Below are 16,150 nucleotides of genomic sequence, written 5' to 3'. Positions count from 1 at the left end.
CCTAGAAGTTAGTTGAGCTTATGCATTTATGCATATGCAATACAGAATGCTTGCAAAATCACTGATAGTCCAGAACATATAGTACTGAGTGCTGCAGCACAGAGTATTAGTCTTCACTGTCATAATTTCAAGGGCGTCTCAGATGGGTGAATTTATCAGCAGAACAAGGCTGCTGACATTTCTACATTCTTATGACTTCAGGACCCCTCCAGGATGCAACACTGCCAGCTTCACACTCAGGCATCTTTATCTACAAGCTGCTGGAGAGAAAGATGACTCATATCCCAGCTCATGTAATGGAAAGTTCACACAGAGGCAGCACATACAATATCTTCCCCCACGAGCATCATGCTGTGAAATAAAAGTTCTAAAGCAGACACTAACTCCTTCACAGTGTAAAGATATTTATATGATTAGTCAGGTTTAACCACCATGCAAGTAAATTGCTTCAAAATATTACATGGACTTCTTTATGTTTTAATTATAAGTCGTCATTTTAAGTATCGGGGATTCACCGGTGACATCTTTCACCGTTGAGTGGATGGTGCATTTCTGGCCCAAGCTACGGCGGTCGACCTCTGAGGTGCGGCAAAGACACGTCCATGAACAGACAGGTATCCCTTAGCAGGGTGAGGAATCCTGCAGGGGCTGAGAGACTGAGACCTCTGCAGTCTCTTCATGGCTGTCACCCGGGCTGAGGAGTCTCTCACTGAGGGCAACGAGACTTTGGAGTTCATGGATGCTGCAGAAAGCGATGGAGACCACTGACCTGACCCCATTTGGGTTGATGATGAACCTGGGAAAACAATCAGTTGTAACTGTGTGATGTGTCTCTGCTTCAGCGGAAGGAAAACAATAAAGTTTTTTAATAGTCATGTCATTTTTGCCAACCTAGTGACAAGCTCTCATGTAACATGACCACATCAGACCAATGCAGACTGTTTTTTTTTCTGTTTTTTTTATGTGAGGAAAAAGATGCACACCTGATGCAGGGTGAATGATTTGCTCAGCAGGGTGGCAGCTCTCTGTTTCTAAACTCCGGCTGTTCCTAACAGCCTGGAGGGAGCGGAGGCTGGTCCGCGCAGGTGACCTGGTCCTGCCTGGTGATGTTGCTGCGAAACACATCAGGGTTTTATCTAGTTCACACACACTTAGTCAACCTCACAAGGTCTGTCGATGTGCTGCCAAAACTGGAAAATCACAGGAGCGGTTTTTACATGTAACATAACACTCCAGTTTGTAAAAAAAATGTATTCATTGGCTATTTCTTTATTCATATTTATATAATCAATTATAATTAAATTATATTAAATCAGTAATCACAATGCCTTACATCAACCTAATGAGGATAATGTGGATGTCTGTAGATGTCAGACCGTGCATGCTCTGTGTACCTTGATTCTGAGCGAGTTTAAGCAGCTTGAATTGGGTGACTTGCTGGTGAAGTCTGGCCAGTTTTGGACTTTGGCAGCTCTGCTTAGCAGCTGATGTTGGTGAGGAAGAGGAAGAGCTCAGTGACAACAGAGCAGGCCGCCATCGAGAGGAAGGTGAAACCTCAGTTTTATTTCCTAGAGTGAAGTCATCATCATTTTCTACTGTGGTGTTAAAATAAGACTGAAGCATCGCAGGTGGCTCAGGGCTTCTCCAAGGTGAAGCAGCAGCAGGTGTAGAAACGTAGTCTTGTCGTAAGCCTGAAAGACAAAGACTAAAGTTATCTCCATCCAACACTAAGTATGCAGTGTGCACTAAATCACAAAAAGACTCCTCTATACTCACTGGCCTCCTGTATACGAGCCATAATGTGGACATCTGTGATGTCCTCCAGTCTGTAGTTTGTGTTTATGGAGTCATGGCAGATGCTCATCTCATTGTTATCTGTGCAAATTAATAAAAGCAAAATATGTGACTAAAATACTGATCAGTGTTGAAGAATTATAAACTTTATCTCGGGTTATTTTGTATAAGATAACCTATAAATTGAGGCTGTTAAAGCTGTCATCACTAGATTACCTAAACTTTCAGAGGTGCTCTGTGTTGCGTTGTTGTGCATAGAAGAGCAAACAGTGTCAGTGCGATGAGAAACTGCAGGACGTCTGTAGAAGTGACTGCTTGGTCCTGACAATACAGAAAGACGGCACAAAGTAAACCTGCGAACAAAATGATCGCCCCTGAGAGAGTGAGCCTATAGGTGCTGCTTGCTTACTTTCATCCAGCTTATTTATCAGCAGACGACACGCTGCCTTCATCTCAGGACTAGGGTTATCCAGGACACGTCGACACCACCTGAGAGCAGACTCAGTTTTCTCCACAGTCACCTGCTTCTTTGGAGACTCATATAACCTGTGAGGAATAAGAGAGTACATTCACTTCACTCACCAAGAGTTTTCAAATATCATATGGGCATATGAGGAAGTTATCTCCCCTGATCAGTATCCACCTCATTCTAGCTCCTTCACAGGTTTTTTAAAGTCTGTAGTGACTTGGACAGTAAATCAAACCTGGGTTTCTCTCAATATTGTCCCTTACTAAAGTCTGACCTGGGTGAGGCCAGAGAAATGAAACACATTTTCATTGCCACACTCTCAAAAGAATATTATTGATGGTCTGATGGCACCTACCAGCTCTCCTCATCCTGCCCATCATCCTCTACATCAAGCAGCTCTACCAAGTCCAGAGCAGACTCTTCGTCTTTAGGCTTGCCGTCCCAGAGGTTATAGTTGTACAGTGTCCCATCCATGGCACAGCAAGGCGAGGGTGACTTACACCCTGACTTCAAATGATCTAGTCTTACCCTAGCATCCATGGCAAATGACCGACTGCTACAGCTCCTGAACCTTGCTGGTTCAGTGTCAGTCCAGGTGCTGCTGTATGGATCTGAGCTGAACTCCACTGGCGACTGATTGCAAAAATACCGGCTCCAGTGGCTCTTCAGTCGCTCCCGGACTTCCATTTTCTTGGTGAAATCCTCAAAGCTTCTCACTTCTTCAAGCTCTTGTCCAGTTTTGGTTTATTCCACCTCAGTGCACCGTAATGAAGATGTTAGCTGTTGTCGTGCCAGAATCTGACTAAATCCTCGTTTTAAAATCATATGACTCTTTCAAGTTCCAACTGTGGTAACTTTTGGTCTGCACAAACAGCAACTGTGCAGCCTCACCGTGCCATATATTGACCCAGATTTGTTGAGTGGTGCTGTTAAGTATAGACACTCAACAGATTGGATGGATTTAGAGAAGCATCATGAGCTTATGTGGATTAAAGAGTTTGTGAACAGCTACTAAGAAAGAAAAAGAGACACCCAACATCAGACCATCAATACTATAGGCTTGTGAAGCTAATAGCTGTTAAAGTATTTGTTTGCTGTCTCGGTTCAGTCGTTTTACTGTTTAGCCCTCAAGGACATTAAACTCTTCACCTTCAATGCACCAAGTAAAGTGCTGTTCAGTAGATAATATGTGTTTATGTTCTTTTCACACTGATGACGGGAGCTATTCTATACTGTGCCGCGACTTTCTGCGGTCGTCATATTGAATGTATTTGCTGAATGTTTGTGGTTGATTGTTTTCAGATGTAGTTCTGTCTCACTCATCACACACCAGGAAGTTGCATCGAGAAGTGTGGTCAGATGCTGCTTCTCTCTCTCTGTCTTTCTCTTTCCCTCCCTCTCTATCTCTATGTCACACACAGGCAGATTAACACAAGATTTACAGCTTCTCTCACAGCCAAGTGAAACCTAAGAATCTTCTACCTTCGCAACCAAACCACAGACAATGAGAGACACTTTGTATCTGTCACTGTCACAACCTCCCTGTCACGAAAATCAAGCATGAAAACTAGTTAATACTGTAAATCATATGAAATCCATGGACACGAAATTACTATATTTATCTTTTTTCTTCTAAATCTATTTAATAGTTTATGTAACTTATGGTTTGTACTGACTAACTTCACAAAACACCACGCACAGACAGAGGGGGAAAAAATGATCAAACAGAAAACAATGAAGATCTAATTTTGTTTTTAAAGAGTAACTCTACTCCAATAGATCTAGTATAGAAGGTAAACATTGCTGCAATGACCTCTAGGGGTTGAAAGGTAAACAAGTTTGAATCTCTGACTATACCCGTGATCGCAGCTGGGTGTGGTCAGGTGTGGAAAGAGTATATCATCAGAGGAGGCAGTGCACAAAACTATTGTTTGTCGAGAAGGAAGTCTAGTGTGTAACTCCCACTTAAACCACAAACTGTTGTTTTTACATCTCTGTGCCTCAACGGGTTGCAGAGACAGAAGCCTTAGAGGTGCTGATAGTTCTGACCATTGGACAGAGACAGGAAACTGTCCTCTGCATGTAGTCTTTATGCGACAGAACTGAGTGTGACATTGAAAGCCTGGTCACACCAGCATGTGAAACAGCTACATTTAGCAGTGAACTATGACTTCTGTCAAGAAATCCCCAAACATCAAAAGGAAGAAACAGAAATAACATTTCAGATTAAGTGCAATCACTTGACAAAATAAATTAAGCACAAGGTCCATGCACTTATTAATTTATTTATTTATTTTTACCAGCATTTAAAACTTTATTGCTTGTTCCCAAACCTAATAATGAACTTTCATGCTCCAGTACTAATGTTTAAGGCAATGTCCTACCTGTGCATGACCTAAAATTACTGTTGAAGTACAACTTAAACGCATGATACTTAGCAGCCATATAGTTTTCATATAACTTGCTTACACACACTTTTCTGGTGAAACAAAACATTTCACATATTCTTTTCAAAATAAAGTGAATAGCTTGGCCACGGTCTCTTTAAAAAAAAAAAAAAACTGGTCATGTTGCCAGCCCCAGGTTGCTTCCTTCGACTCACTTGCCCCTCCCAAAAAACATCCCTGAATCTAACACAACAGCGCAGGTTAGGAGGAGGAGGCGTCCCGTCCTCCTCCGTGTCTCTCCCGCACCTGCGCCCTGCCTCCCTGCCCTTCACCTCACCGCCCACCGGGTTGTTTCCTTATCGTCATCGCCGATGCCTTCTTGCGGTGTCACGCTCCTCTTCACCGGCCGCCAAAGCTACAACAATATGCTGTTTTTCCAAGAGGACCCCTCCTTCTAAAAATGCGGACAACCGAGCGGTAAATCGGGCGGTGAAGCGCCACCTCTGCCGCGGGGGAAATGCAGGACGAAAGCGGCAAAGCAGCGCCCGGGAGCCCCGGTGCAGGCAGTGCAAACACGACGCAGGTAGGAGCGGAGGTTCAAGGCTTTCTACCGCTGAAACCACACCAAACACAGCCCTGTGTGGTGGGCTTAAGAGGCAGGTTAGTCTCTCTAACCAGTGTGGGATCCCCTCTCTCGGGGCGATTTGATGTAACCTACCGGGAAGGAAAGGTAAGACTTCTCGGGGTGAGGCGGTCTAACCTGTCCGTCCACATTGCTCCGAGCTCCCAGGCTGCAGGGCTGTGGACCGCAGAGGTAAAGCCTGAGCCGGTGAACCCACTCAACAGATGTGTCTGTCCAAACTTTTCTCAAAGTTTGACTCACAGAAACAGAATGAGGGGGATGCTGCTGGTACCCAACATCATTAAAGCAATTGTGAACCACATAAATATGCAGTGCCTCTATTTAGATAATATACGGTGGTATTCTCAGGGAGTAAATCATTTTTTAGATTTTTGAAATAATTAATCAATATTAATTGATGATAAATAATTAATTGGATTAGTCGTTTCGCCAACTGCTTTTATAATTGATGAATTGCTTTATGCTTAATAATTGCATAATTTTCCAAACATTAATAACTAGTTTGTTATGTCTGTCAAGTCTAAGTTCCTAAGTCAGTAGAGAATTAATGCTTCTTGTGCTACATATTTCTAAATCATAATGATACTGAAGATGCTAATGAATAAACACTGCTGACGTTGTTCATTGAACCTTATCCATCCCTCTTCTCTTGGTTTACTCTAGGCATCAATTGGTTAAACATACTGCTCTATCACTCCTCTGGTCAAAACAGACCACATACATTGTGCAGTATCTCGACTTCCTGGTTCTCATATCCATGTCTTTATGCCTGTTAACGTATATTTTCCTTGTGTATATAACACCTTGTGTTATAAGGAATATCAAGACATTATATTTTGGATAACTGAAAACTTTTGTTTAAAATTTTGATGAATCCGTGTTTACTGTATTTGCGTCACCGATGGATTGTTAATGTTTAAACATATAACAATGACGGTAACAGCACATAAAGCAGAAGCTGTTATCTTAATCAGACTTCCTCACTGCAACCTGTCATGAGAAAACAGTTCCTCTCTCTCTTGTTTAGAGGTGGATGGCCTACAGGAGAGAAGGAGGAATAAATCGTCCAGTTGATAATTGTTAACATCTCATGAGTTAGATCGGCCGACACAGTAAAGCTCAGGCAAAGCTTGTTTTACAATTGAAATAAAAGATCACCCACAGCACCTCCGAGCTGTAACTAGATCATGTCATTTCTGCTGTACATGTAAACATTTTTGATGACCTTATCATGAAAAAGCGAAGAGAACTTATCAGTTTCAGATTTCACTGATGTCTGTATTACTGTATATTCCCTCTCTCATTTCACTGTTTTTAACAATGCGCTTGTGTTTTTCTTTCTAGAATTCAGTACGTTTGAACGGACATACCGTCACTCAAAATGGCCACAACCCGATAGCTACACCTGTGCCGCAATCACAGTTTGAATCCAGATCCCCGAGTCCTGTTCCCACTCCAACCCCAGCTGTCCAGAGGGAGCAGTGGGGAGGGAAGTACGAGTTCCTGCTCTCCTGTATTGGATATTGTGTGGGACTGGGAAACGTGTGGCGGTTCCCCTATCTTTGTTACCGCAATGGAGGAGGTGAGTGGTTTACAAGCATGTCCATTTCCCTCTGAAGTATCAAATGCTTTAAATATCGGGTGGTATGTCTGTAATAATTTGTTACACCCATTTGAACAAGAGGCACTCTTTGCCCTGCCCTTGGGTGTGCGTCGTCCCGCTAATCATGCTGGCTTGATTTGCACAGCTCTCCATGGCAGCCTTTGGTTCTGGGAGCTAGAACCCAAAGCATTTACTAATCCTATAAGTAGAGACAGTGTGTTTTTCCTTGATTACACAGCAGCCATGTGGTCTGCCTGTTAAAGCCAGCCTTACATACTGGGCATCTTCATCTGAATTCGAGCATGTTGGAGCTTAACGAACAGTAAAGCAGAATAACATCTGTCTGCCACCTACAGTAGACAGAGTCTGTGTGCGCGACAACCTGCCTCTACAGGCCGCCGGCTTTGAGCTCGGCAAACCATATAATTCCTGTGGATGTCTCTCCCAGCACCACCCTTCCTCACACTGACCTATTTCTGATATTCACAGGTGTGTTCCTCATCCCCTACTTCATTATGCTCTTTGTTACGGGTGTTCCACTCTTTCTTATGGAGCTGAGTTTAGGCCAGTACGGAGCAGCTGGCCCCATCACTGTGTGGAAATGCTGCCCTCTGCTCAAAGGTAATGACCCGCGCTCTCATGCTTCTTAGTCCAGTAACGACACACTCACATACCTTGGAAACAGTCAGACACGTTGATGTCAGTGTGGTAATTTAATGTGAGTCGATACTTAATTCTAATTATCTAGACAATGTTAAGTAGTGTAACAAAATCCAATCACAGCTCTGTAGTAATTCTCAAGGAATCTTGAGCATCCAGTTTGGACCACATGTGATGATTTGCATTAGCAGGATCTCAAGTTGACATCACAATGCCACTGTCACCAGACACTGTAGTCCAGGACAATAACTTGCTGACTCACATCAGCTCGCCACCTCATTACTATACGTCACGCAGCGGATCCTGCCAGCTCAGATGCTAAATATAAACATCTGAGAGAGAAACCTGCAGGAACAAAAAGTAGGGCCAGAAAAAGCAGGTTTCATCATGAGGGTGGTTTGTCTGTTGAACTGAAAATTAAGAGAGAGGCCTCCAAGTGTTATAAAAGGAAATTAATAATTTCTGGTAAACTGTCCCACCATTGAATTTTCTTGAAAGCTGTAATTAGCAGTCACTCTGAGGTGTAAAAAAAAATAAAAGAAATAAAGAAATCTATACACATACACACAACCATTTTTCAAAGATTTATATATATGTGTGTGTGTGTGTGTGTGTGTGTGTGTGTGTGTGTGTGTGTGTGTGTGTGTGTGTGTGTGTGTGTGTATACAGGGCTATAAGTGCTCTGAGACATTAGATGAATCCTACTGACATCTTATATACAGTGTCTGACACAATAGTTCACATCCTGTTTTTCTGAGATACTTAAGGCCTCTCTCTCTTGTCATTTGTTGCAGGTATCGGCATTGGGATGCTCTGTGTGTCCACGCTGGTGTGTCTCTACTATAACGTCATCATAGCGTGGACATTTTACTACCTGGGCAGCTCCTTCCAGAGCCCTCTGCCCTGGTCCTGTGAAGCTGTAGGCAATGCAGGTCTCTGTGGTAACAACACTGGGAATAGCTCCACTGGTAAAACCCTCAGCCCCACAGAAATCTTCTGGAAGTAAGTGCTTTTTCACACAACCACTCACCACCTCTCTTATTTGAAGGGATCAAACCTTTTGCTTTGCAAATGTATATGGACTGTTTTATTACTTCAGACTTCTTTAGACTGTAAATATAGTGTATACTTTACATCTTCCTGCCATTTCCCTGCTTTTATATTCAGTGTTCTTTTTCAGGACAAATACATTTGTCATTCATTTTTGACAGACTCTGGAATTACACACAAACCTTGTGCAAATACTTTTTGTTACTTTTTTATCAACAAACATCAGTATCGTTTACAATAACTGGACTTAAACTGTCACCTTTTCAGTTAATTATTAGGAACTTTATGGTCACACCTTACTTTTAATTCCTGTAAATATATTATACTATATAACACGTACAAAGTATATAAGACTTGCACCTTGACAATATCAAGCATTATGATGTTTTATAACAACAGTTGTAAGGCATGATGATTATAATACTTTAAAGTTACTCCTCAGTTCTCTGAATACTTCTTGCTTGAAAGGCTGTATGGTGTTATGAGCATGGTGAAAGCAGTGTAATGCTCAGCCTCAGTGCCATAATGAAGCTGTCTGAAAGTAAGAGTTTATTGATATGCAGCAAACAATGAATTGATTGGGATTACATGTTTTTAATGACATGAATACTGAGCTTCATGTCTAGATGATGATGTGTTGCGTCATTATCTTTGTTATAGTAGAGAAAAAAACTTGAACAACGGAAAGTGTTGGAACTGTTAATCCAAAACAACAGTGTCAATACAACATTGTCTTAAAGCAGACCGTTATAATTTGCAATTTTTAATATTAAGTATAAAGTATTATAATTATATGTGCAACTCCCTATGGTAATACATTGTATATTAAATTATACCGTATATCATAATTGTGCATTATGAAGGCATAGATCAGGTTACAGCTTATTATATGTCAATATGTCACAGAAAGATAAGATAAGAAAATATTAATTATATTATTCTCCTTCTTCTTCTAAACTAAAGCACTAAAGCACTGGACTAAAATGTCGCCAATTTTCCAAATCTTCTCTGATTTATTGTTCTGTTAAACAATGAGGAAAAATATTTGAAAACTGAACAATATGAATAATGGTCTTTTTGTTCAGATAAATTGTCTTTATAGCTACTTATTAAACCAGCCTAGCAACTGCACCTTGTTTATTTTGTGTCAGTTAATATGTATTACCCATGGCAATAGGTGTGGTAACAGGTGTGCTGTAATATATGTTTGTGCTTGACTTGTGTTTTCTTGCAGTGAGCGAGTACTGGGTGTAGTTCACAGTGAGGGCCTTCACGACCCGGGCCCTGTCCGGTGGCCCCTGGCCCTGTGCCTCCTGGCAGCCTGGATCATCATCTTCCTGTGTATGATCAAGGGCATCCGCAGCTCTGGCAAGGTGAAACAACACAATGTTGTTATTGTCAGCTCACACACACACTCCTGCCCTTTTCTGCCATAAGTTGCTAAAACTTGTATATGTTGTCCTGGTTTCCAGGTGGTTTACGTCACAGCCACCTTCCCCTACTTTGTGCTCATTGTTCTGGTGATCAGAGGAGCTACACTGGAGGGCTCTCTTCAAGGTGTCGCTTTCTACCTCACACCAGACTGGAACCGATTAGCTAATGCACAGGTACCACTGACAGTAGACTGGCACATATGAGGTTGTCAACTCAGTGCCTTGTTACTGCGATAGATATGGCGATAGAAATTTTCCTTTTTTAAAGTATATTTCTGTCTGAAACATTGCAGGTGTGGAATGATGCAGCCTCACAGATCTTCTACTCCTTAGGCATTGGAGTTGGGGGGCTGCTCTCTATGGCCTCTTACAATAAGTTTGACAACAACGTCATCAGGTGAGTTTGCGCTCTGCTCTAACATTTGCTCTGTTGCTGCAGTCCTGACAGCTTCAGTCTCTTAATCATGGTTCTTTTGATTTCAGGGACACGCTGATTATCACCACAGGAAACTGCAGCACCAGCTTCTTTTCAGGATTTGCTATATTCTCAATCCTGGGTCACATGGCATGGAAGAAGGGGGTGCCTGTTGGAAAGGTGGCAGATACAGGTAGTTACCTTGACCAGTGAAAACAATAAACATCTCACCTGTGTGCAGTTCTAAAACCACCTCATGAATACATTCTCTCAAGATCATTTCATTTCATTGGTGCATCATGGTGTTTGTGTGCTTATTTAGTCTAATCTTTGCAGTTAGAGTCAATAGGATTTCATGGCACAGGCATCCTCAAACAAGTTACTACTACTACACTTTAAACTTGCATGTTATAATAAATGAAGTTCATGTATTTTTTTTAATTTTAGGTCCTGGTTTGGCCTTTGTTGCTTACCCAGAAGCCCTTGCTCTCCTGCCAGGCTCCGTGTTCTGGTCCATTCTGTTCTTCCTCATGCTCTTTATGCTGGGGATCGATACACTGGTGAGGCTGCAGACTTTATTAACTGTATGTTTGATACTGGCAAAAACACGATCCACCTCAGCATGTATGATATCTTCTTCTCTGCCGCCTCACAGTTTGGCAACATGGAGGGCATCACCACTGCCGTGCTGGACGAGTTCCCGCACCTCAGAGCAAACACGCTGCACAAGTCCTTGTTCTTGGGCGCGCTGTGTTTTTGCTTCTACCTGTTTGGTCTCTTGTTAGTGACTGATGTGAGTGTGTTTTCCACGAACTCTATTAAGTGAGGAATGTGGCTGCAAATGCATCTTCTCTGTGATCAGACTCACATTTCCCATGCTGTCTGTGTCTTCATAGGGAGGGATTTACTGGTTCACTCTCATTGACTCCTTCAGCACTAGTTTCGGCCTCATCATCATCACCCTCTTCATGTGCATTGGCATCTCCTTCTTCTATGGTAGCCCATCTCACTCCCCTAACCTTCACATCAAACTCCTCTAACACAACATCATTCCTCTATATGAGTCTCAGTCATCCAGGACACGTGAGAAGAGAGACTTGACTTGCTGTGTTGTGAAGGCTACAAAGCAAATCCAGTTTCTACTCTAAACTGCACTGATTTCAAGCAGTTTTTTTAGCTGCTGTGCATCACATCATTTTACCATTCTTTTCTTCTTAAGAAGAAATTGAACACATTTTCTGTTATGTTCTCTTTTGTGTTACAAAAAGTATCTTGGTTTTTCCTGAGTTCCTAATATGCATCTCTTAATCAACTTTTCTTATAAGGAGTCAACCAGTTTTGTCAAGATATTATTGACATGATCCGCCACTGCCCTCCCTGGTGCAGCAAAGTGCTGCTTTACTTCAAAGCATGCTGGGTTTTCTTCACTCCGTTTCTTCTTCTGGTGAGTAAACACGCCAGTTTTGATATTTGTTACTGCTAGATGCAGGTACAATGTGACTTCAGCATTGGTTATCTGTAATTACTATGACAAATGCTTTTCAGAATTTCATTTAAAACTTCCTTAAATGTAGTTGACAGAAAGTTGTGAAATAGAGCCATTTAAAAAGCAATTAAAATGGGCCATGGGCCATGGGTTTGTCTTCTCTTATAGTGCCTTCCACGGAATCAATAAGAAATGTTCAATTTGCTGGAACAATGAAAGAGGAGGACGGCATAGTCGTCAAGTGTATTGATTTTAATTAGTTCTGACAGTTTGGTTCATCTGTTTTTGTGGCTGGAATTCCTTTAGCAGTCACTAGCTAATGGCTAATCTCCTCTATTAGGTTCTTAACAATTCTCACATTTATCTGATCCATTATGTTGTTGCTTTTCTTTAGTATTTCAAACCACCTCACATCACATGATTTAATTCCTGGATACAAATCAGCATTGCAGCTTCTATGGAGCATCCCACACAAAACCCCTTATCTTGTTTGTGTAGGAGGGAATAAGGAACATCACCTTTTGAGATTCTGTTTATCCGGCCGTCAATAATTTATAATGGGAGGTTAGAAACAAAATATTAATTTTTATTCAGATTATTTTGACAAATCAATAATTATGACTATTATTAAGTAAATAATGTCCAGTTATGACCTTCACTACCAGCTTAAGTGCACTGTTGAGCTAAAGCACATATCACATAACAACATATACATTAACATATAATATTGTGCATATATTGCACAATCCATGTTACGTCACTCCCTCTCTTATTTCTGCCCCTCTTCTCCGTATGTTGCCTGAAGCAGAATTACCATCCACAATAGGGCTGATAGATATTAAAATACCTATTTGATGGCACCTTTACTGTCATGTATTGTTGTACTTTCAAAGGGTAATTTGATGAGGGCTGAGACACTGAGCTGTCCCCGAGAGGTAAAAATACCACATTAAATGACCAAATAGTTTATCAGAAACTGAAGGAGAAGAAAGTATGATAATATATAATATTTCTATTACCAACTGCTACAAAAAGGTCAACGAAACTAAAATAACATCACTTATTTGAAATGTAGCCAACTGTGCCTGAAATCTTCAAAACAACAGTCTTGAATAATTCAGGAGGAGAAACTGACATTCAATCTGAGTTCCCCCTGCAGCATGTCTCTGCTGGTCCTCTCAGTCTCTCTCCCTCTGCTGCCACTGTGGCTTTTTGTGAAGTTGAAACTTTCCTGTGTTCACTCTGTGCCTCTCCCTCTGCGGCTGTAGTTCATCCTGACGTACATCTTCATTGAGATGTACAACACATCACTCCACTACGGGTCCTATGTGTACCCACGGTGGGGTAAAGCGCTGGGCGTGTGCATGGGTGCAACCTGCTGTCTGCAGATCCTCATCTGGGCCATTGTGGCCATCTGCAAAGAAACTGGAACACTGAAGGACGTTAGTATCACCACTGTGTCATTCTGCCACTGTGAGGTCTGGTTACAACAGACCATTAGTAGTATAGCCTTAACTGACTGTCACCGCTGTACCTGTTTAAATATATAACACCTGCAGATGAGGTGGCCTCTGTACGAAGGTTCATGACTGTCTCTTGCTTCTTTTCCGCAGCGTTTCCAGAAAGCGATTCGACCTCTGAATTCCTGGAGGGTGAACAACTTGAACAGCACAGGGAGAGTACAGGAGCACGTGGAGCCCGAGAGAGTGGAGGCTCCGTTCACTGTCACGCTCACAGACATGGACTTTACTGCGATGACGTGGGAGGCGGGAAGCCAGGCGTGACAGCATGGAAAGCAGTGATGAACGCACAGCGATGAGCAAACTACGTTGTCAAGAGAAAGAGGAATGTATCATTATGTTATTGGCCCCAGCGAGGCTCTGGTGGTGTCTATGTGTCCTGCAGGGCAGTGTGGATGAATTGCTTTATTTAAACTATTATCTATGATTGGATAGGATTTAAAAATTTTTTTTTAAATTTTTTTTATTTTTTACATCGTGTAGAATATAAGGTCACATCTGTAAAGTCTGGATTATCCTCGTCTTAGACGGGACTTTTGGATGAGCATATTTCTGGTCATATTTATTCTCATTGTAGAGTAGAACAATGAGTTTTCACTGACAGGAGTCAGGGGCACCAGATTTCTTTTTAAATCTTGTTCCAAGGAGGAGGGACAAAAAGAAGCACAGAGACTCTTGACTGTTACCCACAGCACTGATAGACCTGGAGAAGTGACCACGATTCACAGCCGTCGGTGCTGACGACACAGCCAGGAGTAGATTTCATTCATCTTACTTTTTAACATGAATGCTTAAATAAGTAAATTAATTTAAAAATAGCTTGCCAAATGAATTATTTGTCAAGGTACTGTCTATGTCTAAGATATCTTGTCCGACTGTCTACATGTCAAACTAGCAGTTCCTGCAGATACCTGCAAAAAATGTTCCTAGTGAAAGCTTTGCTGCTCACAATAAATTGATATAGTCACACTTACAACTACATTACACATTAATGCTGATGACAGAGGATGTACAGAAGTTTCTGACTAACCTTTGTTTTCTTTAGAAGATAAAAATAGATAGGAATCAGTGGACATCTGCACACATGTATGTTTCTAGTTTTTATGTTTACTGGAGTTTTGTTTTTACAGTCCTACAGTGACGAATTTCCTCTCCGCTATTTATTGGCAGAAAGCCCTTCTGAAGTCATCATATGTCACTGGTTAAATGTATTATCTGGAGAGGCACTCATCACTTAAATGTATTGCCCGCTTGAGGACATGATTGTTGTCATCTTGCTAGTATTTCTCACAACTTCCCGAGAGGACAAGCTTTACTCTGATTTGAGGGCCTGCTTTGAGAAAACATCACAATCGGTTGTTAAAATGTTAGTTCTTGGTAAATTGACCTCACTGCTTAATTTATGACAATCAGATCAATACTTTTTTTTTTAGAAGACCCTTTGTGAGATAAGCTCAATGATATTTAACCAGGGACATAAGTGAAAGAATAATTACAATCATACGTCCCCCAGATGAGGCAGTTCACCTGGATGCACTGGTCACCGATTAATGCGGCTGACTGAAATAGACTGTCCCAGAGAAATAACATTTGATCACCATACTAGGTGCACTTCTCTCACAGAGGCCTGAAGTTTCGTTACTGTCATCTATGCTTAAAGATTTAATTTGGAGTAACTGATGAAAGCTCCTCATCGTTTTCCAGGCCGTTCACGTCAAAACTGTTCTCAAGGGCATGTGTGCTCGCTCTTGTGTACACGTTGCAGATGAGTAGACTGTAGATCCGCCAAATCTGCAATGTCTGCATTTTTAAACCCTTTCAGTCACATGAAACTTTTAATTTTGCGTGTTTTAATATAAAGGGGTGCTCAAAGCATCCTTCAAGCAGGATCACTTTTAAACCATTGAGTAACGTTTTATTATTGTTTGTTTTGAGTGTATGTCATGTCATAAACCTCATCTTTTTTGCCTTTGTACTTTGTTGCCATTCTCTTGTATAATTCTGTGCTTAAGGATTAAATATTATCAATGTCTTCATATCTTAATCTATTATTTGCTTTTGTTGTGATTATTATTTGTAATTTCACTTATTGGTGATTTTTCTGCCAAATATGTCTTTCTGAAAACAATTTAAAACTGTGATTAGTATATAGAGCCAAGCTATTTTTAACTGTCTGCTGTGAGGTTAGACTCACATCCAATGCACACACACAAAAATAAAATGACACTGCAGTTTAAATAGAGTTTAATGGAGGCAACGGGGGGTTTGTTTTCTAAATGTCTGACCATGACCCAAGTTTCTCTCAAACTTTCTAATCATTTGAAATGACAATACGCGAATTTTACCTCAAGAGGGCAATGATTGCACATGGGTGGGGTGTTGGTTGGGTGTATTTAATCCATGGTCATTAAAATATACTAAAAAGACACACTTAAAGTGTCCAAGGAGAAAAGATTACAGCCGATCTGACGGTATTTAAACGCGTGTTTCCTTGGTGAGTGATAAGGTAACTTGTGTAATGAAGTGAAACAATGAGGATAAAGTGAACATATGCACAATCTAAACCAGTGTAGTAACTATATAATTACATTAGATGAACTGCAGTGATGAGTCGTCTACTTTTCTACTTACTGCCCGTGCAGTAGATAAGCCTTTTGTGAATCGCCTGGATGGCGGGACACATGCAAATG

At 41.3% G+C, this 16,150-nt stretch overlaps 2 protein-coding genes across 2 annotated transcripts; one reads left to right on the top strand and one right to left on the bottom strand.

Moving 5' to 3' along the window:
* Positions 1 to 384: 384 nt before the first annotated feature.
* On the bottom strand, positions 385 to 4,144 carry LOC139607802 (SLAIN motif-containing protein-like). The gene is made up of 7 exons (XM_071461018.1): positions 2,619 to 4,144; positions 2,204 to 2,340; positions 2,011 to 2,115; positions 1,777 to 1,875; positions 1,395 to 1,691; positions 984 to 1,112; positions 385 to 796 (listed from the first exon to the last, which is right to left on the bottom strand). The coding sequence occupies exons 1-7, from the start codon at positions 2,948 to 2,950 to the stop codon at positions 528 to 530; spliced, it is 1,368 nt and encodes a 455-aa protein (XP_071317119.1). The 5' UTR covers positions 2,951 to 4,144; the 3' UTR covers positions 385 to 527.
* A 764-nt stretch (positions 4,145 to 4,908) lies between these two features.
* Positions 4,909 to 15,504, top strand: slc6a7 (solute carrier family 6 member 7). Its single transcript, XM_071460388.1, has 14 exons — positions 4,909 to 5,233; positions 6,638 to 6,875; positions 7,386 to 7,517; positions 8,351 to 8,558; positions 9,841 to 9,979; positions 10,079 to 10,213; positions 10,333 to 10,436; positions 10,523 to 10,647; positions 10,902 to 11,014; positions 11,110 to 11,247; positions 11,351 to 11,450; positions 11,780 to 11,898; positions 13,209 to 13,382; positions 13,554 to 15,504. Exons 1-14 carry the CDS (start codon positions 5,168 to 5,170, stop codon positions 13,722 to 13,724), a joined length of 1,962 nt encoding a protein of 653 aa, XP_071316489.1. The 5' UTR covers positions 4,909 to 5,167; the 3' UTR covers positions 13,725 to 15,504.
* The last annotated feature ends 646 nt before the right edge of the window (positions 15,505 to 16,150 follow it).

This window comes from Trachinotus anak, unplaced genomic scaffold (assembly GCF_046630095.1).
Source record: "Trachinotus anak isolate AG129_WGS33_773 ecotype Australia unplaced genomic scaffold, CSIRO_AGI_Tana_v1 ptg000024l, whole genome shotgun sequence".
In the NCBI taxonomy this organism is placed as follows: domain Eukaryota; kingdom Metazoa; phylum Chordata; class Actinopteri; order Carangiformes; family Carangidae; genus Trachinotus; species Trachinotus anak.
This window is presented reverse-complemented; position numbering and strand designations above follow the sequence as displayed.

Excerpts from the sequence above, each read along its gene's own strand:
- LOC139607802 (XM_071461018.1), bottom strand. The coding sequence starts at position 2,950 with ATGGAAGTCCGGGAGCGACTGAAGAGCCACTGGAGCCGGTATTTTTGC. Across the intron at positions 2,116-2,203 it reads GATAAATAAGCTGGATGAAA|GACCAAGCAGTCACTTCTAC; the intron begins GTAAGCAAGCAG and ends CTGTATTGTCAG. Across the intron at positions 1,876-2,010 it reads GAGCACCTCTGAAAGTTTAG|ATAACAATGAGATGAGCATC; the intron begins GTAATCTAGTGA and ends TAATTTGCACAG.
- slc6a7 (XM_071460388.1), top strand. The coding sequence starts at position 5,168 with ATGCAGGACGAAAGCGGCAAAGCAGCGCCCGGGAGCCCCGGTGCAGGC. Across the intron at positions 5,234-6,637 it reads GCAGTGCAAACACGACGCAG|AATTCAGTACGTTTGAACGG; the intron begins GTAGGAGCGGAG and ends TTTTCTTTCTAG. Across the intron at positions 9,980-10,078 it reads GCATCCGCAGCTCTGGCAAG|GTGGTTTACGTCACAGCCAC; the intron begins GTGAAACAACAC and ends CCTGGTTTCCAG.